A 25,000-nucleotide genomic window follows, 5' to 3' on the forward strand; every position below is an offset into this window, starting at 1 on the left:
CATCCTCGTGATTATTTTCATAATTATTTTCTGTAATGTGTTAGATCAATGAAATAAATCACATAATCACAATTTGGAGAATGAGAGCTTTCATTTGATATATGACTCATCTATATTTGATAAGTCTGAGTGATATGAATATGAATATGAATATTATTAGGTCATCTTCACAAGAGGGAGCTTGATTGTGAGGGGGTAAATTCAGACCTTTTTATGTTATTATATGTAAAAAAAAGTTGAGGTTCTAAGCTTTCAAATGATACCATATACTGTATGTCTAGTTCACTGCTCCATTTCTTATTATTTTTTTATGTCTACCCCTTCACATTGTTGTGCATTTATGTCTGATTTTATTCGCCAAAATCTAAAAAAATGCCCGGGACACCTGTGTGTGTGTGTGTGTGTGTGTGTGTGTGTGTGTGTGTGTGTGAGAGAGAGAGAGGGAAAATTAAAAAAAAAGGGAAAATTAAAAAAAAATGAAAGAAATGTGGAAATGGACTGTAAATGCACAATTTATGTGATTAGAACTGTTTTTCACCCTACTTTGAAGTAGGAGCTAAATTACTTCCCCCAAATGTAGCTGATAGATCTAAAACCATACTCAGTTCCCGCAGTGTGAACACAGCAGAAGCACTTCCAATAGTTGTAGGATCTATGAAAGGTCTCCTCTGTTGCGAAAGCCCTTCAGGTTGTGATGCTGATTTTCATTGTATTTCCTCATATTTATTAGAGAAACAATGGCTCTGGCTTTGGAGGAGAGATTCTGTTGGATTTTTTCTCCCATCAACTTTGTTTTCCAGTCACTCAGAAGGGCTACGGCAGACAGAGATGCGTGAGTGTTTGTTGTGTCTAGTGTGAAGGTTCAGGGAGCTCTGAGTTTCTGCTATCGTAGCACTAAAGGTTGTCAAGCTATAGTGGACACAGGAACCTCTCTGATCGGCGGCCCAGCCAGAGACGTCCTGCTGCTCCAACAGTTTATTGGAGCAACACCCACCGCTGTTGGAGAGGTGATTATGAGACTCTGTCTTATGTAAACGGCCCATACTTTTTAATCCATAAATACCAGTAGCTGCAAAATTCAATATGGATTGGCCTCTAGTGATCACCTTCTGATTCATCAAAGAGAAGAGACTCACAACTTCAGCTGTATTTGTTTGCTTGTGGGTTTCAGTATCTTATAGACTGTGTCAGGATCAGCAGTCTTCCTGTAGTGTCCTTCCTGATCAATAATGTGGAGTATTGTCTCACTGGAGAACAGTACATCAGGAGGGTGAGTACAACACAATCACAGATTGATTTATCCTGCTGCAGGACATTTAATGCTTTGGAGTAATGAAACACTATATTAAGTTTTTGCTCTTCTTTTTTTCTCACTAGTCTATGGCTATGACCATGTCATGAGGATACCCTTTAATTTTGAGGCCAACTAGTGGTCCCAGATTGACATTTTTGCCTCTGCTGTGTTTGGCACTGTAATCTCAGATAGAAATGTTGTTGTCTTCCATTCACATGTTCAAACTTCAGCTTCTACAGTCTGATGATCCTCTGGTTTCCTCTGTAGGAGACGCTGAACAATAAGGAGATCTGCTTCAGTGGCTTTCAGTCCATAGACGTCCCTTCTCCAGCTGGACCCGTCTGGATTCTAGGAGACGTTTTCCTCTCTCAGTTTTACAGCATCTATGACAGAGGTCATAATCGGGTGGGATTGGCTCATCTTTCTGGAAGGTCACAGATTTCTGTATAGATCACATCTTGTCTCTGAATGTGCTGCTGGATGCAGAAGAACTGAATGAGTGTTTGACGTCCTCTATTAAATCACTACACTTCATCATTTACTGCCTTTGCTCTGTTTAGTCTGAAAATACAACACATTCTCACTCCTAATTTGTCACATATTGACGCTTGGTCAGGACCCCTTGACGTCACTTATTCACCCGTTTTAGTCATTTTTGGATGTTCAGGGTCCTCCATTGTTTTAAATAAGAAACCTTTGTTGTCAATATGCTGACACGAAAGGTATTGGAAATTTTATTATCATGATTAAATTACTCATTAGGTAATTATTTTGCCATTATTGCATATATATGTTGAGGTGTTTTTTTTTCAATGTAAACAGTCAAAACAAACTTTTTTACATTACACTATTTTCACGTTATGAGCACATAACCCAACCCCGCCGCTAAACCTTATCATTTGTCAATATAAAACACAGGATACAACAGGCAGATACAACTAGAGTCACAATTTATTTAACATCTCAAGGCTTCCAAAGCAAAATTATTGATTTCTGAGAGGAATAGATGTGATCGCTTTTTATGCATTTATGTTTTTTCACATTGATCTCAGTCTGGATCAGTGCAGGAGATACTTCTAATATAGTCTGTAACAATCAGCCTAACAGGTGTATTTACAAAGTTCACAGGACTTTAAAACAACACAATAAAACCAGGAAAACTCAGTCTGTTAAAAGCACACAGTTCACTGCACCAAACCCTAAAATCAGACTAAGAATCGTAGTGTGCTGAAGAATTTCCAAAGTGAGTCCACCAGTGTCTAAACCAGGGGTCACCAAACTTGATCCTGGAGGGCCGGTGTCCTGCAGAGTTTAGCTTCAACTTCAACGCACCTGCCTGGAAGTGTCAAGTACACTTATTAAGACCTTGATTAACTGGTTCAGGTGTGTTTGATTAAGGTTGGAGCTAAACTCTGTAGGACACCGGCCCTCCAGGACCCAGTGTGGTGACTCCTGATCTAAAACTTGCAAGTGAATCTGGAAAGGAAAGTCCACAATCCAGATATGTTGGTAGCTGTTAGTGGCTATGAGTGTTTGTTGACTATATAGTGGCTCTCTTTATACAGTTCCTGCTTCCTGTCATGTGACTGGTTACAAAAACCATCTTCCCACATCATGAGAAATGTTTATACATCTGAGAAAAACCAAACAAAAGTGTTAAAGTCTCTGCTCAAATGAAACTCTGTGGCTTTATTTTTGAAAGCAAAGAAATTAAGACGCTATAAATGTAAACATTTTACTGTTGTTCCACTGTATACAATTCTTCTTCTTCTTCTTCTTCTTCTTCTTCTTCTTCTTCTTCTTCTTCTTCTTCTTCTTCTTCTTCTTCAGTGCATTAGGATTACACTATTCCTTTACTAAACCAGTCAACCAGTCAGTTTTTCGACTGAATAAATACACTTTCCACTGGTGAATGGTTTGTTAGGACAGGACAATATTTGGCTGAGATTCAACTATTTGAAAATCTGAAATCTGAGGGTGCAGAAAAATCTAAATATTTAATATTAATATTAAGTATTAATATTTAATATATTAAATCACCTTTACAGTTGTCCAAATGAAGTTCTTAGCAATGCATATTACTAATCAAAAATGAAGTTTTTATATATTTATGGTAGGAAATTTACTTCATGGAAGATGATCTTTACTAAATATCCTAATGATTTTGGGATGTAAAAGAAAAATAGATCATTTTGATACATACAATGTCATACAATTTCATACAATGTATTGTTGGCTGTTGCTACAAATATATCTGTGCTACTTATGTTTTCTGGTCCAGGGTCACAATTGTTGTAACTTATATAAATATAAATATTAGAAATTGGTTATTGTTATTATTATAAAATATAATATAATACAAATATTGCAACTGGACAATACTTATTGATTCATTAGAAATTAAAAGTAATATAATTATATTAATATTTATTATTATTTTATCATCTATGAATTAATAATTAAATTATATTTTTATTGAAACCCTATTATACTGTAAAATAAAGTGATTATTATTATTATTATTATTATTATTATTATTCATTAAATACTTAGTTTTTTATTTTGGAGTGCAACAGAATTATTACAGTTGTAATGTTTCTTATTTGTTATAATGTAAATAACAATAATAATAATAATTATTATTATTGTTATTATAAAACATGGTACAATACAATTATAAATATAATTATTATATTATTATTAATTGATGAATTGATAATTAAATAAATGATACAATTTATAATAAATTTAAATAATAATAATAATTGTTTTTATTATTATTATTATTTAATTAAATACTCACTTTTTATTTTATAGTGCAATAGCATTATTACAATTGTAACATTTCTTATTTGTTATAATGTGAGTAATACATGGAAATAATAACAATAAAAATTATGATTGTTATTGTTATTATTATTATTATTATTATAAAATATGGTACAATACAATTATTGCAGTTGGACCATATTTATTGATTAGAAATTAAATAAAAGTAATATACTATTTATAGTTATTATATTAATATTTATTGGTGAATTGATAATTCAATTATCTTATTTATAATAAATGGAAATAATAATAATAATAATAATATTATTATTATTATTATTAAAATATAAAATACAATTATTGCAATTAGACTGTATTTAATTAAATAAAAGTAATATACTATTTATAGTTATTTTATTATTATTCTATTATTTATTGATCAATTGATAATTAAATTATATTATTTATAATAAATGAAAATAATAATATAATATATAATAATAATAATAATAATAATAATAATTATTATTATTATTATTATTATTATTATTATAATATATTAATTATTGCAATTAGACTGTATTTATTCATTAGAAATTAAATAAAAGTAATATACTATTTATTTTTATTATTATTATTATTATTATTATTATTATTATTATTCAATTGATATATTAAAATTTATTATTATATTATTAATAAAAATGAAAATAATAATATTTATAAATTATATTATTATTTTAATTTAAATAATAATATATTATTTATAATATATATAATATTATTATTATTATTTTATTATATTAAATATGGTACAATACAATTATTGCAATTGGACTGTATTGATTAGTAACATATTATTTATAGTTATTATACTATTATTATTATAAATTTATTATTTAATATTTATATTATTAATAATAAATGAATTGATAATTAAATTATATTATTTATAATAAATGAAAAATATTAATTATTATTATAATAATTATTATTATTATTATTATTATTATTATTATTAATAAATTAAATACTCACTTTTTATTTTATAGTGCAATAGGATTATTACAATTGTAACATTTCTTATTTGTTATAATGTAAATAATAAATATAAATAATAATAATAATTATTATTATTATTATTATTATTATTATTAAAATATGGTACAATACAATTATTGCAATTAGACTGTATTTATTGATTAGAAATTAAATAAAAGTAATATACTATTTTTATTATTATATATTATTATTATTATTATTATTTATTGATGAATTGATAATTAAATTATATTATTTATTATAATAAATTATATTAATTTTATTAATAATATTAATTAATTATTATTATTATTATTATTATTAATATTATTATTATTAATTATTATTATTTTTTTATTTTTATAATGCAATAGGATTATAACAATTATTAAATTTATTATTATAATTATATTATTAATAATTTAATAAAATAATTATTATTATTATTATTATTATTATTATTACAATTATTATTATTATTATTAATATTATTATTATTATTATTATTATTATTATAAAATATGGTACAATACAATTATTGCAATTGGACCATACTTATTGATTAGAAATTAAAAGTAATATAATAATATTTATATTTATTATATTATTATTTTATTATTTATTGATGAGCTGACAATTAAATTATATTATTTATAATAAATCAAAATAATAATTAAATTATTATTATTATTATTTAATTAAATACTCACTTTTTATTTTATAGAGAAATAGGAGTATTACAATTTTAACATTTCTTATTTGTTATAATGTAAATAATAAATATAAATAATAATGCTAATAATAATGATGATTATTATATTATTATTATTATTATAAAAGTAATATAATAATATTTATATTTATTGTTTTCTTAATTCATTTATTATTTATTGGTGAATTAATAAATATTATATTATTTATATTATTATTATTATTATTATTATTATTATTATTATTATTATTATAAATACTGTCTTTATTTTATAGTGCTACAGGATCATTGTAATAGTAAAATTTTTTTTTTTTGTTTAATTGTTATAATTTAAATAATGAAAAATAAGTATTTGATATTTTGGTTATTATGAAACGTTCACTTTTTTACAGTGTGATGGATTATTGCAGTTGTGACATTTTTTTTATAGATTTGTTATAATTTAAATAATAAAACTATTATTTTGCTTATTAATATTATTATTGTTAAATACAGACTTTAATTTTACAGTGCAATATGAGTATTAATATATTTATATATGATTATTAATATAATAATTGTTTGATCATTGATTTGTTTGATTGGTTTACTTAAAGTTTAAACTATTTATTTTATTATTATTATTATTATTATTATTATTATTACTGTTAATAAATTTATATTTTACAGTACAATAGGATTTTTACAACTGTAACATTTCTTTATGGATTTAATGTAGCAGTAATATTATTATTATTATTATTATTATTATTAGTAGTAGTATTAGTTATTATTGTTATTGTTGTTGTTGTTATTGTTGTTGATAGTGAGTTAATAATCGATAATTGTTGTTTAATTTATAACTTTTTTTGAAATATCTTATATTCTTATATTTTTTAAATATCTTATTGAAGTGAAAAATTAAATTATTTTAATTTTTTAATTAGATTATCATTATTATTTAATATTAAGTTTAAATATTACATTTAATATGAATTTAATATTAAATACTGTATTATTGTACAGTGCAATATGATTATTGCTATAGCAATAGTTTTTTAGCTATAGTTATAGTAAAATTATTATTACTACTACTAAAAATAATAATAAAAAAAATATATTTTAATTTTATAGTACAATAGTATTATTGTGATCATAACATTTATTTATTGATTTATTATAATTAATAATAATAATAATAATAGTAACCAAATTATGAAATATATTTCAGTATTATTTAAATTATAATAAATCAATGAATAAAGTTATGATCACAATAATACTATTAACTATAAAACTACAAATATATATTATTATTATTATTATTATTATTATTATTAAACATTTTTAAATACTTTTAATTTTACAGTATAATAGGATTATTGTAATTGCAACTTTTTTATTATTTATAATTTAAATAAAATAATTGCAATTTTAACACATTTCTGTAGTTGTTTATTATAATTCAAAAATAATTAAGTTTATAAAAGGCCCCAGTACAGATACAAACACTTCAGCTAAAGTTGTACTTGTATTTTATCTAAAGGTAAAAACTTCAATTCAGCAGTTTGTACATATTTTAACACATTTGTTAATAAATATATTATCATTACAACATGTTCACTTTAAAACTCTGAAAATATTTTCTAAACTATTATATTATATCAACAAATATTCTGACAGATTCTTTTACTGCTTAATTAAATACAGTTTTACTGTAGTTACAATAATTATATTTTATTAAATGCTGTGATTATATTCATGATTCATACATTCAGACATTTCACATATTCATCATCAATTACAATCTGATCTCAGGATGATTTAACATTGTGTTTTATGATTTCTGCACAAACAATAGAGAGAAATGAATTACATGAATCATGTTTATGAAAAATACTTTTAACAATAATACAAATGTTGATGTGACTCTACAATAAAAACACATTTATTCTGATTCATGTTCATATTCATGTGATGAAGAGACTCTATAACATCTCACTGTTACTGATTCATCATCAGCTCAAAGCATTATGGGTACAATCTCTCATCAGTCTGTTCTCATTCATCAACACAGTGAAACTGATGATCCAGAACCAAACCCAAAACCCAGCACAGAGCGTCTGAGTGAATGTGATCTGTTCTGTGTGGATGAGACTCATTGTGTCAGAGACGCTGTAGAAGGACAGAGTTCCTGCACTCACATCCACATACACTCCTACTCTATAGATATTATTATCATTCACTCCTGTTCTACTGATGATGGGCTTCACAGGGAGATCAGTCTCTATGTTATTGTGTCTGAATGAGTATCTGTCAGGAGAGCAGAACAAACTCCAGGACTGATCATTACATCCAAACACACACTCATCACCCCGTCCCTTCCTGCTGATGCTCTTATATGACACTGATATACACACACATCTCCACTCCACTCAATCTCCCAGTAACAGCGTCCACACACACTCTCTCTACACAACACCTGAAGACATCATCAAATCTGTCTGGATGATCAGGATACGACTGTTTTTCTCTCTCACACGTGTCACTGTTCTGTTCTCCTCAGACAGACTGAGTTCAGTGTTTGCTGTGTTTGGATCCAGTGTGAGAAAACAGGCATCTGAACACAAGAACAGACACATTTATAACACAACAACAATCACTACAGCTGTGTGCGTATAACAATAGTTGATACTAAAATGCTGCTTTGTATTGTTAAGACATATTGCAACTATATATAATATTTGGCCATGTATATTAGTCTATTAACATTACAGTGTTAATGAATAGGTGTTTAACGTGCTAAACAATAATAATTAGTTTCTCAGATATAAAATGCTATTTTTTAAAGATAGTATAAAGCATATGTGAGTCTATGACTACAAAATCATACTATATGTATATATTACAGGTGCTTCTGATATTAACATGCTTACAGATGTTTGTTTGTTTTTTTTCTCTAGTGATCTGTTTCCTGCACCACAGATGAATGCTACATGAAGAGTACTGTACCAACATTAAATGTTCAACTACACTGATGTTTTATTGTAAAACAATTTCCTGGACTACTGATGATGAGTTTTGTTTCTTAAATCCATGGAAAGCAATCGTTAAAATGGTTAAATTTTGTCCTGTTGTTGTTGTTTTTACAAATAGTGTCTATTAAGTGATCAGGAGGACTCATGTTGTTTTTGTGTGAGATTGAATCTAAAACTCCATTGTTTCTACCTGACTTAGTCACAGTCACAGTCTCATTGATGGGCCATTAGAGGAGGGCCTTTTGTCTCTCAGGTGTGAATCACTAAACATTCATGGTCGTTGTCACTCCCTCGCATATTCCCTTTCAGTCACAAAACTTGTTTTAGAAAATTTAAATCAATATATTGTTTTCTGTTCGTGAATGAGATGATTTTCACATCTTTATGTAGTGTTCCTAGACAAACTACATCCAGTTAGTTAGTCAAATTGAGCTAATGTTCTGAATGTGTTTCATGGTCTTATTTCAGTGACTTAAAGATTTTAGTTTTTCAATAACCACGCATAAAACACAAACATGTACATTAATGTTTCTTACATATTACTGTAGCCCAGTTTGTGCTGATTACAATGTAATCAAACTTTAGCCATTAATATGTTTTTAAGATACTGAAAAAAGCACAAATGTTCACTGTAAATGTCAAAACTTCTCCAGGGTACCAAAACACCCTCAGACCCCAGAGGTTTAAAGGTTAAATTTAACATATATTTCATTTTATTTTAGCTAATTTATAGACTATAATCATAAATACTATAGTGTTTAATTGAGGAATAAATAATTTACATAGTTTCATTTGCAAATGAAAACACAACATGCTCGTTTATCATCACATTTATCGTCATTAAGTCAAAACTTTATTGCCATAATTGTCAGGCGTTTACAGTATTTGCAAAATATAAATAATCTATAGAGCAAATACCAGCACAATCACACAGAATGTTAATTCGCTAAATAAACAAAACAAAAATAAAAATAAAAATAATATAATATATATATAAAATCAATTTTGTAACATATATTATGTGTGTTTGTGTGTGTGTTTATAGTGTGTGTAGATGTATATATACTTATATATTAATATAATATAATATTTATATAATATTAATTAAATCAATTTCACGTGTGTTCAATGAATTCAAAGTTTTAGACACTATTTTCTGTCATTTTCATATAAGCAACTTGGTGTTTTCAACCATATAATGCTTATTTTAGGTTCCAGACATTTAAATACACATACGTCCTAGTAAAACGATGCATTTATATTTAGCAAAATACACGCCGGTGTCTATAGAAGCGACAATAATGATCCTTACTAATGTAATCTGACGACATGTTTTATTGATATCATATACACATTGTGTAAGTAACTACAAAGTTTACTCTGCTCTTCTCCAAACTCACCAGAGACTTACTTTAATGTTTTTCGGGAGGAGAAGATGAATTTGTTTTTTGTAAATCCCACATGAACTAACATGGCGGCGCCATCACTCATCATAGATCAACTAAAACACTCATTATAAAAGTGTTAAACCTCCAAATACATTTACTTGCACATATTTGAGAATCGGAATATCAGATATTTCATAATACAGTGAGCACGTTTGTGAATATTAATAATAAAAAGGGAAAAACGATATTATTATATATTATTGCTTTGGAAAAAAACATCTGCCAAATGACTAAATGTAAATGTAATGTAAATATAAACATACATTTCTTCAGTCCTGCTGTAATCCTGGATTCTCCTCCATGATCAACACTAGAAAACACACACACACACATTCAGTCAGTAAACTATCAGTAAATTATATTTTCAGTTATGATCTTGGCTTTCAATGATTATGAAAACAAGACAATCAGGATAAAACTACACATAAAAAGAATTTAAACAAACTGGCAATATTGTAAACATGCTAGAAATGTGCTAACATGTCAGAATAACACTACAGTTATGATTGACTAAACATCACAGAAAATAACAGAGATTCTGGAGCAATAACATTTATTCCTGCACTTCACAAGAGTTTGAAGAATCTCCATCAGTGAGACGAGTGTTTGAGTCTCAAACCATGAAATCAACATCTGCATCAAATGCAGGGAAATGTTTAATATGACAGATGAATTTCAGTTTTACAGGAAACTCTGACAGACACAAACAGAGCAATAAGCACAATAATCTAAAACATTAATATTCATACATCTTACATTTGTGCTAGAAATGATCAGACATCAGAACGTGTTGTGAATTAGGAGATATTTCTTGTGAAAAGTTCTCCTGTGTGTACAAATATGAAATAATCTACACAATTACAAGTGAATGAGACCCAATGTCTTTTAATGTGATCTTTAATTTGCAAGCATCATTTTTCCCTGTGTAGTTCATTTGGACCAACAGAGATTTGCTGCACCAAAATAAACCAATTAACTTTGATAACTGGGCAAAAAATAATACTATTTTAGTTAGTCATAGTTATTTAATGAAAAAATAATTCTTTTTAAATATGATGAATTTGTCACACTATATAATCTATTATATTTATATATATATCTATCCATCTATTATATATATAATATAATAACTGCTATTGTTTTTGGAGCCATTCCTTCTGGGACTTAAATTTATGAAGGGATTTAATAACCCATTGTTTGATCTTAATGTGTTTGACACAGTTGATGTTAAATTATTCCTTACCACAAACTCAAATAACAGGAGTGTTCATGCTGTGCTCCAGTGTGTGGTGTGTGTGTCCTTATTGCTGTCTTTTATTGAAACAGACAGTCAGTGGTTCTCAGTTTCAGTCCTGGTGACCCCCTGCTCTGTATATTTTTCATGTCTCTCTTAGTTAACACACCTGATTCAGATCACCAGCTTGTTAGAAGTGAACTCCATGCATGAACTGTGTTCTGATTTACATTGTCACTAATACAGTGTTCATTGCTCCCTACTCCCAGAGTGCAGGAAATACATTGAAATGTACTTTATTTTGGATCATTACGGAGTTGCACTTTGCCGTCTTCACACACAGACGAAACTTACTAGACAGGTGTGACATAATATACCTGTTACAGAGTGAGCAAGACAGGAAGCATGTGGATATTATTCAAAGCTTTATTCTTAGACATGGTCTAAAACAGGCAGTGATCAATCCAGCAAACAGGCAAACATGTAATCCACAAACAGACAATCAGACGAGGTGCAAACAAAGTCCGAAACAGCAAGACAAAGGCAACACAAAGTCAAAGACTTGGAACTAGACAAGACTCGGAATGGCTTCATAAAGTTACTATCGCTAAGAGAGAGAGAAACGCTAGCAATGTTTGGCCCTGAACTGTGGTTAGTTGGAGTCTCATAACTATGTATTGTGAGTGTAGAAAAGACCTGCTGTGCATATAGAGACATTACTGCCCCCTTGTGACTTTAAGACTTGGTATGCTGATGACTCCATTTCCCTTTAACAGTATTAACAGGATGCAGTTCAGAGCATGTAGTCTTCACTACTGTCACACTGCTGTTGTTTGTTGTTTGATGTTTATGGAGTGTGGGGAGTGAATTTCGAGGGAGGACGGCATTTTAGTTCCAACTGGTTAGGTTTATTTAGAAATTAAAGTGATTTCTCTATTTTATCCATTCAAAAGATTATGAAAGTGATCCCAGTTCTGCATATAAATGTAGCACAACATAGACTAAAAACACAGCAGAATATTTGTCTGTTTTGCTGTGCAATGCCGTCTTTTGCCATAAAACCTGCAGACTGCAGCCAATAGAAACACTTCTCTGTCTCTATCGTCCTGCTCCTCACAGCACAGATTGTGAAAGCAGACTGCAGTTTTTGTAATTCATTATAACAAACAAAGTGTAGAGACAATGTAAATAATAGTAATTAAAATGCATGTTTGTGAGAACTAAGACAAGTGACAGTTTTTAATGATTATAAAGGGAGTTTACAAAAGTGAAATTGAATTTAGTTCCTTTTAGTTTCAAACAAAGTCACAGCTGAGCCTATCGTCTTTGACACAGTTTCATTTGTGAATGAATCAACCTTTTTGAATCGTTTGAATGAATAATTCAGTCATAAAGACTTTGACTTGCTGCCACCTACTGGTGATTTCAGTTTAATTTTTAAAATATAAATTAAGCCATTTAAATAATTTAATATTTCTATATTCAAAACTTTATATTTAAAACATTAATCTCATAACACTGTTATTATAAAATGCATTAATGCCACCTCTGAATCTTGTCAAAAAATCTGTAAATATTTCTTAATGCCACATTTGTGCTCTTCTGTGCCGTGCAAAGGTGAATTGTTGTTGCTGATTTCATTTGACTGGTAACTTATTCTTCCTAAATGTATCATATTATTTTTATTTAATTTATTGTTTAATGAACGTTTTTGAAAAACATATATATATAAATCTGAATTTGTATCATCACAAAAGATGACATACATTAAATAAAGTTAGAAAAATGCCATTACAAAAAAAAAAAAAAAAAAAAAAAAAAAAACACTTCAAGGAGTCAAATATCACTTTATAATGGGAAGGTTAATTTCTGTCATTTCTGTCATGTGATCAGAAGATGTTCCTAAATTTTTTTGTTCAGTAGGAGCACACAACATACAACAGATCTTAATATCCAAGAAGGTTTAGAGAAAATATGAAATAAGTTTAATGTTATTATAGATTATAAAGAGTTTTATAATTAAATACAACCGAAAGGATTGTAAGTAATTAATAAGTAATTAATTAATAATAAATAAAAACATTTGTATGTTTTAGAATTATAACCAACTAAATATAGTTTTAACACATGCAGGCAAATATAAATAAAGAGGAACAAACACAAAGCAAAAATGGCTTTTAGTATCTGAGAGTTTCCAGACTGTGACCCTGTCACATAAAGACATGTTTTATACCGCTCAATATATATGGAGATGGTTTTATTTCTATATATTTGAGTTTTAATGGTTTCACATGTTGTCTTAGCCATTTTAATTCACTTAATCATTTTAATGTGTGGATGTCTATGTAGCTGTTTGATTGAGACATCCTAGTTTAATTAGATTTTTTTTTTTTTTTTTTACATATAATGAGAAATGTATTATAAGTTAACTTCAGCAAAACTTGCAATTAATGTTTTATTTTCAGTGGTTCTGAGAGTTCCTCTGATTTGTTGTAGGTGGGGCTTAAATTAGTGGGACACCGAAGGAAAATGTATCTTCTCCTTTAAGTGCATGTGCTTAGACACATAGTGAATGTGAACGGGGAAGCAGAGATAGTTTTGCTCTCTCATATGTATCTTGCATTTACTGTATTTATGATGTTAAAGCACAGTTAAGAGTTGCTGTTATAACGTGTATCAGTGCATTTTTCTTCAAAAGTGGTGCTTTCCAGATGATTTATTACTTTTTATTTCTAACCCACAGACTTCTTTACCTGCAGCTCTATCCTTACTTGAGAATTTTGATCAACTCTCCAGCAAAAGCTTAATCTGCGTAAGAGTGAATGTTTTCTGATTAATAAAGTAGACATGCAGTTACAGTACCCCAACATACCATTAAAATAAATTCATAAATTTAAATATATACATTTAAAAATAAATTCACTTATCTTGGTGTCTGTATCATTCGTATCATAATCATCTGTTTAAACAATTTTGATATGATTCCTGAACAAATTAAGAAAGAACTTTCTAAATGGTCCCCCTTAAAGATTTCTCTCATTGGATTCATTCATTCTGTTAAGATGGTGGTGCTTCCTAAAATTCTTTATCTCTTTCAGTGTTTACCTCTGTTTATTCCTCATTAATGTTTGTCATGTTGCTCAAAATGTATTACATGTATATAGTTCTCTGTGCTATAGTCTTACCCCTCAAAATATCAAGTCATTAGCTCATGGAATATGTCTTTACAGTAAATGCTAAATTTTTGATCTAGTTGTCATAAACTGTCAAGCATATTCTACACATTTCTATTAGACTTTTTGTAAATTTGCCATGAATTGTTCAAGTGAATATTGACTTTCACTAATTTAGAAACTACAGATCAACCAATGATAAAGCAGTTCTCTGAAACAGCTCAAAGGTACATCTCAACATCTCATGAACCTTCAACTTTGGAAAGCATATATAGACAGAGGACAACACAAGAGTTACAAATTCTGACAGTGGACTTTGTAATTTATATTTCATCATTTACTCTTATTTGCCTTTTTCTTTTCTATTTCACAGTGACTTTGTAATGTATTTGTATTTTATTTATTTCATTTTTTTTATCTCTATATATTTTTTTTTTTGTCCGACGACTACTAAAATTGTAAGTGTGAATCCTATCCGGTCTCTTTTTCAGTCATAAACCCCGCATACAGTAATGTGAAATTTCGAAGAGGAAAGTAGGAGGTAAAAGAGAAAGAGGATTAGAGAAGGAGGAGGATGATGACAACAACATGGAAGAGAAATAGGAAGGGCAAGGGCAAGAAAACAAGCAGTCTCATATATTTTAGTTGATGCATGCCAGGGTTGGATCAGGCTTGCAAGACATTTTACCACTGCTGCCTGTCCAGGGCCAATTTAGTCTGTGATGTTGAGGAGGTTCTTTGGCCTGTTCCAGACCAAAGACAGGATGCTGGGGCAGAACAATTATTTTTGTTGTCTACAGTACAATAAATTAAGGATTAAAACACTTGCAAATGCATATATTTGTTGTGTTCATCATGTGATTTTTTTTTTTTCAAGCAACACTTGTTACCAGTTTTCGTAGTATTGTTTTGAATTGATCTCATCAGTGTGTAAAACTGTGTTGTAGTGTGTGTGTTTTTGAGGGTTTGTGTGTCATGTCTGAGAGCAAAGTTTGTTTTTTTCAGCAAGATTGAATTGTTTTCAGTGGAGAGCTTCATTTTGACCTGAATATAGTAAGTTCGGGGAATTAAGTTAGAAGTTACGGATTTGCAAAGTTTAATGTTTTTTTTGTACAAAAGCGAGGCATAATTTCAAGAAATGTGTTTAAGCAATTGAGAAAAACTGTAAAATCTTTGGACTCTGTTCTCTCTTCTTTCATTTGGAATGGTAAACATCCTTGTTTGCGTAAATTTTTTAAAAGAGGTCTATACCAGATGGTGACTTTGTTCCTGCCTAATTTTAAGTTCTACTGCTGGGCAGCAAACATTGGAAAATACACTGTATTGGTGGTATCATCACCTTCCAACTAACAAACCATCCTGTGTGGACATGGAAATAGAGACCACAAATTTCCCTTCCAGCACTTCTTGCAACCAAATTACAGCTAATTTCTTATACTTTTGCTGATTGCCTGGTGGTAATGGGTTAAACACTCACTGAGGATTTGAACCCAATTTAGGAAATCATTTGGTTTTAAAGATCGTTCTCTTCTCAGTTACGTTACCCATAATCACTTTTACTTGCCTTCAATGCAGGATGGGCCATTTAGGAGCTGGTCTGACAAGAGGATAAAATGCTTTAAAGACTTATTTATTGACTATTTATTTGGTTCTTTTGAGCAGTTGGTGTCACATTTCGGTCTTATTAAATCTGATTCATCAAATGATCCATGTTATACCCATGAATGAAAGTTCAAAATGTGGGTCTTTTATAAAGTGAATTTTACACAAAAAGCTGTTTTTGTATAATAACCTATTTAAAAAAAAATTATTTATTAATTTATATAAATTAAAAAATATATAATAAATCCTCTGAAAATGGCACAAATGTAGTAAAAACATTAATGAACAGAAAAATGTAATTTGTTTTAGAAAAAAACTATTAATTTGTTGCAAAATAAAAATTTGGTTGGCTCTCTAGAGACCCCAAAGACCATGAGTGTACAACCCAAAATTAAGCTTCATAATATTAACTAGGTGGAGTTTTAAGCATATGTTTTGTATTGTTTTCTTTTACTGAGGAGGAGACACACCTGTAATTGAACATGAATGATGGTGCAGTGCACAGTATACGCAGGTATACGCTGTACCTGCTTCAGTCGGCTTTGTGTATACCCACTTCTAAATCCAGCTGAGCATCATTCAGTAGTGTCTTGCATTAACTAAAATCATGACAGTTCACCACATGATATCTAATCCATTTACACGTGAATAAATGGAAATACTCATAAAAAGCAAGCATAAAAGCATAAAAGCAAGACCGTGGCGCCGGCTTCCACTGAAATATTATTGCACCCGCACCAACTTGGTCCTGTATGCAGGAGAGCATGTCAGTGAAGGCGCACAGAGTGGCATTAGTAGCATAATTAATTGTGGATTACTAATTTGAATCAGTACATTAGAAAATAATACCTTTAATAAATTAAGAGTATAACCTCCAGACACCACTACACCACTGTGCACACAGTAAAGTGTAACGCACTTCTTGTTCTGTGCGTTTTTTGAAAACCGAAAACACAAATTTGTTTATTTATTTTATTTTTTTTGTGTGTGTGGGGAAGCAGGGAAAGGGAAGCTGAAAGGAGAGATGATGAGTTTGTTGAGATGATGAGATATGTGATATTATAGGCAGTACAGATTAATGCTCAAAAAATGAACAAACCTTGTTTGGACTTGGCTGGGAAACTGGGGAATACCTTTGTTTTTTTCTAAATTAAATATGCTTTTTATTTTAGTAGCAGCCATAAAATGACTTGTTTCTTGAAATATTGTAATTGTAAATTCTTGATAAGATGTAATTATTCATTGATATCATTGTGTAATGTAGAAGAATGCAGATGTGCAAGAACAAAATCTCTCTGCTTTTATTATTTATATGCAGTGCATACAATTTATGTATTAAACAATGTAAATGTTATGTAATACTTAAATGTATTTCAAAGACACTTAAATATTTTTAAATACATACATGTTTACCTTCCTTAGTGTTGTTGCACTGTAGGAATAGTGGTTTAAGCACGCCACCTTTGCTCCGATGAAATTTACAGCTAAAGTATTTCAGTATGTTTTGAAATATCACATAACATATATTACAATAAAATAAAACAAAATAAAATACTAGGAGAGAAGTTTTGTGGCTTATTGGAACACTAGTGTGCAAACTATTTTCTTACCACATTCCTATCAAGCTTATTACGTGGTTGTCAGCATTAAAAAGTATCATCTGCTTTTTTTCAGTGCAAATTTTGTTTGTAAAGGATGAAAATTATAGTTCATTTTTGTCAGTTATTTTATCTACGGATCGCTGCATTTTCTACAGATTTCTGCTCATTCGAAATCGGGTACAGATGAAGCGCTGTAAGATTACATTTGATTTGTAGGGGATTTACAGAAGTCAATTTAGCTCAAAGGGAATCATTTAAGATTGAACAGAATCTCCGTTTTACAGCGGATCAATGAATCGGCCAGTGATTTATTGAGCGAGCCGTATAACATCAACTCTGTACTGGATACTACTATCCAAAATATAGTGAAAACACTATTTATTAGCACGGTAACAAGGTCGGCAGTTTAAGACATTAATTTATAATTTATAATTTATATTAAACTTTACATTAAATGCACCAGTTCAGCTAGAATCTGGAGGTTGTACTTGCGTTGCCTTTGTGTTAAGGGGTTTCCTTTGATGACGTCGTTGCAGAAAGGGGTTCCCCAAGGTTGCTGATTGGTTGGAAGTCCGTGGTCGTTGGAAGTGATGTCTTGGGCGTTGGCTGGACGATGGAGTTGTGCACGCTGGTTGAAGTTTTGAGGCAGGCACGAAGTCTGAGACACGGCTTAGCGGCAAAACTTAACTTAGGACACGAAACTCTCAACGGAAAGAAAAGATTAAAGTAAAAGAAAGAAATGTGACGATCTCCTCATGTTTTCGTTTAGAGGAGTGGCTGGCGTGCAAGCCAGGAAACGTTCAGAGAACGCAAAAAGCAACGGCAAAAAGCATGGCTAGAGCGATGGAAATAGCTAAAAGCTAAAAGCAACGGCTAAAAGCATGGCTAGGAGCGATGGAAATAGCTAAAAGCCCAAACTAAAAGCAAAATTTTATGGTGTCCTGTGGTTTTAAACTCAGCTTTGGACACATCCCAAAATGGTGTCTTGACCAATTAGATGTTGTCTTAACTCGGGATATTGCTGTTTCTCCTCCCAAAACATAAATCAGCACGCTATCTTATCAGTCACATGGTCAGAATTTTCCCGCTCTTGCAGAGTATAATTTGGCCATGATTCCTATAACATGAATACAACGCATTTGACAATGAATTGATTGGTGGAAACATTCAAAGCATGAATTTTCAAACTCATACATACCAAACATGAATATAAACCCTTAAGCTATTCAATAGTTATTAAAAAGGACATTCACAATGAGTGATTAGAACATAATAGACAAATGTGTGGGTGACATACATAGTAGGGAGTTATGCAATGGTCTGATGTTCATTCATAAGTCCTTTTAAGCATCATTTTGGTGCATATTTAGGTAAAATGGACAGTCTCTGCCATTCTGTGAACTAAGGGCATGTCCCGAGGAACAAAGGAATTTAGAAGGAACTCGGTCTGGTTCTTGTCTTGGGTGGGGGAGCACCACCCAACAAAGTTTCCTCACGTGATGGTCCTGATGTGCTGTATCTTTGACCAATGGTCTTAGGTTTCTTGCCTCAAAATTGACAATCTCCTTTCTGAGTTGGGATTATCAATAATTGTGTTCTTTTGTTTTAACGTTGCAAGTTGTTCAAGCTGTGAAAGTTGGTTGGTTAGGCTTACTTCAGGCTGGCTGGCGCCAGGGTGTCCTGGACAGATTTATGACGTGGTCCTGGCCTCTTTGTGGAATTTGGCTCTTTGGTTTCAACCAAATGTTCTGATCGAATCTTCTATTTGTCTGATTCGCTCTGATACCCTACAGATTGAATTCGTTATTGAGATAGCAACTGCATGTGTAAATAAGTGTTGTACCTGTTTAAATCATGCTTTCATCCAAAAATATTCAGTATCTAGAAGGAGCAAACAAATTACTCAAAAACTATCCTCCTAAACCTCGCGCTCATGTATATTGCTGTCATTATAATCTTCACATTCTTTCTGATCTCAGTGATCCATCTATATCAAGCTACCTGACTATGTGTAACATGTGAGTTCTTGTTAAATATGGCGTTATATTATGGGGCACTGGCATGAATTGTACTCGTGATGAAGCGGTAGTGGAGCACTCGTGGAGCGAGTGAAAACCATGACGCTCCGGCTTTTAAAAAATATCATGCTCCTCACTCCGTTCAAAATCACACAGCTCCACTCTGCTCCCACTCCACTCACATACTCTGACCCCTGGCTACTAACAGTAGGTAAGCCAAAAAGTTTTTTTAACACATTGTTTATTGGCTTGTAAATAGCAGTTTGCTGTGCAATAGGTGTCGACTGGGTGCAATCGGGTCTGTGTCTTCCCAGCTGGGTTCAGGTCGAATAACAGTCGGGTCTGTGTCGGGTCCGGGTAGTAAATTTAAGGCATTTCTTGGGTCTCCACGGTTCGGGTCCCACTTTCAAATTAAACAGGTTTCCGGGTCAGTTCCGTGCAACAAATTTACGGGTCTCTTCGGATTCGAGTACGAAATTTTGGACCCTTGAAGACCTCTAATTTAGAGTTACAGTTCATGTTATATGCATTCCTATGAGTTTGTGGCATAACTGAATGTTAACTCTTACCAGTAAGTTATCCATTTATCATTTTTATCTTTCATATACGCTGCTTTGTTATGTAAGGTACATTTGCACGTTAAGTAACATGTATTCTTCTTGTTTAACACTAGAACTGCCAGAGGTCGCTGTATACCTAAAACCGCCATGCGGGTAAATTTTACCCACGCGCAAACAAGTGTTTTGATATGGCTAAAGAAGATTTTATTTCACTGTATTATGCCACTGTCTTGATAAAGAAGTGTCTAGTGTCATAAAAAATATTTGTCTAGTCATCAACTTATATTTTTGCCCTGTTGTTTTGTTTATAGATTTTTATGCAGGCTACAGTCCGTTTTCATAACAGTCAATTTAACATAAACAAGACTGTTCCCGATAATGAAGCAACAGCGGAACGAAGGAAAACGAGCGAATCTCAACATAGACAAACTGTACGTCAATGGGCAACTGTACAGGAGTCCTGACATTACGTGGATCTAAAGTCGGACAGGTGAAAACCAGTTCGCCAATAATGCAAGGTGCAAGAAGGAAGAAGGGAAGGGGAAGAAAGAGAAAGAAATAAGGAAGGAAGGGAAAAAAAAAAAAAAATGTAAAGTCCGCACGTCACCCTCAACAAATAAATGTTGCTTGTGTATTCTAATTTTGTATTGTTTTTTCAACTTACTAAATCTTGTTTGTTAAATGTTAAATGTTAAATGTTCTATCTATCCTTTTATCTCATGTACCACATCTTGTAATCTTGCTAAAATGTTTGTGTTCAAATATCGTAAGAATAATAGAGCAGTATGCAATACCATTAAATAGTAAATGCATAAATGAAGTTAGTTAGTTGGAATGTGCGGGGCATTAACTCACCAATTAAAAGAACCAAAATACTAAACCACTTGAAAAAATTAAATGCTGATATATCTCTGTTGCAAGAAACTCATCTATTAGAATCAGAACATAAGAAACTTCAAACAGCACAATTTACACAGATATTTTTCTCATCTTATAACTCAAAAAAAAGAGGAGTAGCCATTCTCATAGGAAAAAACATACCAGTTGTCATTAACAAAACCATAACCGACACAGAAGGACGATACGTTATTGTTCATCTAACTGTTAGTAATAAAGATATGACAATTGCCAATGTTTACGGACCTAACAATGATGATGGAAATTTTTACCACACATTTTTCTCCTTAATATCAACATTATATCACAATCTACAGTAATCATAGGAGGAGACTTTAATACAGTTATCAATCCAGTACTAGACAAATCTAATAACCAAGACTCAATGAAAACACGGAATTCTACAGAAATCATAAAACAATACATGACAGATCATGGACTTGCTGATAACTGGAGACAGAAAAATCCCACAATAAAAGAATATACATATTTTTCTCCTGTCCATAAAACATACTCACGCATAGACTTCTTTTTAACAAGTAATTCCATTAACTCACTGATTTCACATGCGACAATTGAACCCATTATCATCTCAGACCATGCACCAATCACTATTAGCTTTAACCTAAATAATGAAAGAACCACACATAGATGGCGTATGAATATATCACTACTTCAAGACAGAGAATTTGATGAATATTTTAGGAAAGAATGGGCATCTTTTATAGAATTAAACAATACACATAATATATCTGCGACAACACTCTGGGAAACAGCAAAAGTAGTAATGAGAGGTAAGATAATATCTTACTCTACATATAAACACAGGGGAAAAAAAGAACTAGAAAGGGAACTTGAAGAGAAGTTGAAAAACTTACACCATATATATGCTCAACAACCAAATGAACGGATAATATTAGAAATACATCAAATAAAGAATCAACTGGACAATATCTTAGGCAAAAGAATAGAATTTCAAAAACAACGTCTGCGCCTTAAACATTTTGAAAACAATGATAAAACAGCAAAGTATTTAGCTAACTTACTTAAAAGAAATAAGGAAAAAACATTAATACCTACAATTAAGAACTCTAAAGACAAGATAGTTCACACATCACAAGAAATAAACGAAACTTTTCGCATATTCTATAAAAATCTATATAGTAATAGTAACAAAAATAATATCACAGACATTTATCAATTTTTAAATAATCTGAACTTACCTAAACTAAGTCAAACCCAGAAAGAAGAATTACAAAAGCCTCTAAGTAATAACGATTTTAAGAAAGCCCTACTCTCCCTATCAAACAATAAAGCCCCAGGTCTAGATGGATACCCACCTGAATTCTATAAACACTTTTGGTCTACTATTTCACCACTGTTTTTAAATATGATAGCAGAAATCCAAAGCAATGCATCTATCCCATATCATATGAACACTGCATTAATTTCCATCCTACTTAAACCAAATAAAGACCCCTCATTATGCACAAGTTATAGACCATTATCTCTTATTAACACAGACATCAAAATAATTAGTAAAGCCTTAGCCACACGTTTGGAAACAGTCATCTCAGAAATCATTCATCCAGATCAAACTGGATTTATTAAGGGACGTCACTCATCAAATAATACACGTCGATTATTTAATATCATGAATATCTGTAAATCACAAAACACAATTATTGTATCATTGGATGCAGAAAAAGCTTTTGATAAGGTAAATTGGTACTTTCTTTTTGCATCACTACAAAAATTTGGGTTTGGGGAAACATTTATTCAATGGATCAAGACACTATATAGCACACCAAAAGCATCTGTGATCACGAATGACATTATTTCACCATCATTCCAACTACAACGTGGGACTAGGCAAGGATGTCCTCTTTCTCCATTACTATTCGCAATATTCATAGAACCACTGGCAATTGCAATAAGAGAAAAAAATAACATAATAGGTATTACAATAAATGAGAACACCCATAAAATTTCACTGTATGCTGACGATATTTTATTATACTTGCAGAACCCAGAAAAATCATTAACTGAAGTTATCAGTCTCATTAATGAATTCTCAAAAGTATCAGACTACACCATAAATTGGTCAAAATCTACTATCCTACCAATTAATAAAACTTTTCAGAATACAGGATTTACAAACAGTCACTTTAATGTAGGTAATATCACTTATCTAGGAATACATATATCTCCTCACTTATCAGAACTCTTCAATTTAAACTTCATACCATTACTTAAAGTAATTGAAGATGACCTAAATCGATGGATGAATCTCCCAATATCTCTCTTAGGACGAATTGCTACAGTAAAAATGTCCATATTACCCAGAGTTAATTACTTGTTTACAATGATCCCTACACAACCCACTAAAAAATGGTTTCAGTCATTAAACAGTAAGATAAATAAATTCTACTGGAAAAATAAGAATCCTAAAATAAGCATCAACACTATACAGAAAAGTAAGGATATGGGAGGTTTAGGTGCACCTATTTTTTATTTGTACTATCTTGCAGCACAACTACAATATATTTGTAAATGGATGAATGGCAATTACTCCCATAATCCATGGCTACAGTTAGAACAGTCAGAATGCAAAAATGTTTCATTACATGATCTACCTTATATTACTGACACAATTAAACAACACACTTTATACAACAATACAGTAGTTCAAACTACTTTACATGCATGGTGGAATGTAAATAAAATAACTCCAAATCAACCAACACCACACCTCCTATCTCCCATATGGCATAATCCTGATTTTACCATTAATAAGGCTCCGATCATTAACAAAAAATGGAAAAATATAGGAATCACACATTTACATCACCTTGTTATAGACAATAAACTTGTCAAATTTTCAACACTGATGCAGAAATACAATCTAGGTAAAGATCAATTTCTTTCTTATTTACAAATTAAAAATTCCATAAAAGCTAAAATTGGCAACAACTTCAACAAACCACCAGCTCTTATTGGAAAAATAATTAAGATTAGTACTTCAAAGCAATTATTAACTAAACTATACACCTTACTAATATCTTCAGACACTATGTATTCAATTCCGATCAAGCAATGGGAAAAGGACCTAAATATAATTACAGACAATAATTTTTGGAGACAAATTTGTATGAATACATTCAGTGTGAGTAGAAATACCAAAATACAATTAACCCAATATAAAATATTATTTAGAATTCATTTGACGCAATACAAAATGTTAAAAATGGGTATGGCAGACTCCGATAAATGTGTTCACTGTACACTTAATATTTCAGATCACTATCTCCATGCACTTTGGTCCTGTCCATCAATTACCTCATTTTGGAAAGACATTACAGCTAAACTATCTGTTTACTTCAAATGTGAAATCCCTCTAACCCCATTACTGTGTCTTTTAGGTGACCACTCACAAATTAAACCCACACCGGACTACATTGCCCCTATCCTTCTGTCTCTAGTTATTGTCAAGAAAACAATTTTAATCAACTGGAAAAATAAAAACACAGTATCCGTTACACAATGGCAACAATTATTAAGAGATTACATTAATCATGAAAGACAGATAGCCACAGAAAAACATAAGATATCTGAATTTAAACAACTATTT

General features: G+C 30.7%; 1 protein-coding gene across 1 annotated transcript in view; it reads right to left on the reverse strand.

Moving 5' to 3' along the window:
- LOC127159195 (NACHT, LRR and PYD domains-containing protein 12) overlaps positions 1-25,000 on the reverse strand; it is a 105,321-nt gene that overhangs the window by 4,654 nt on the left and 75,667 nt on the right. Inside the window, exons 4-5 of the mRNA XM_051102095.1 lie at positions 10,548-10,594; positions 8,328-8,418 (exon numbers count right to left, since the gene is read on the reverse strand). Coding sequence (XP_050958052.1) covers positions 8,328-8,418; positions 10,548-10,594 — 138 coding nt within the window. The remainder of the gene's footprint in view (positions 1-8,327; positions 8,419-10,547; positions 10,595-25,000) is intronic.

This window comes from Labeo rohita, unplaced genomic scaffold, assembly GCF_022985175.1.
Source record: "Labeo rohita strain BAU-BD-2019 unplaced genomic scaffold, IGBB_LRoh.1.0 scaffold_198, whole genome shotgun sequence".
In the NCBI taxonomy this organism is placed as follows: domain Eukaryota; kingdom Metazoa; phylum Chordata; class Actinopteri; order Cypriniformes; family Cyprinidae; genus Labeo; species Labeo rohita.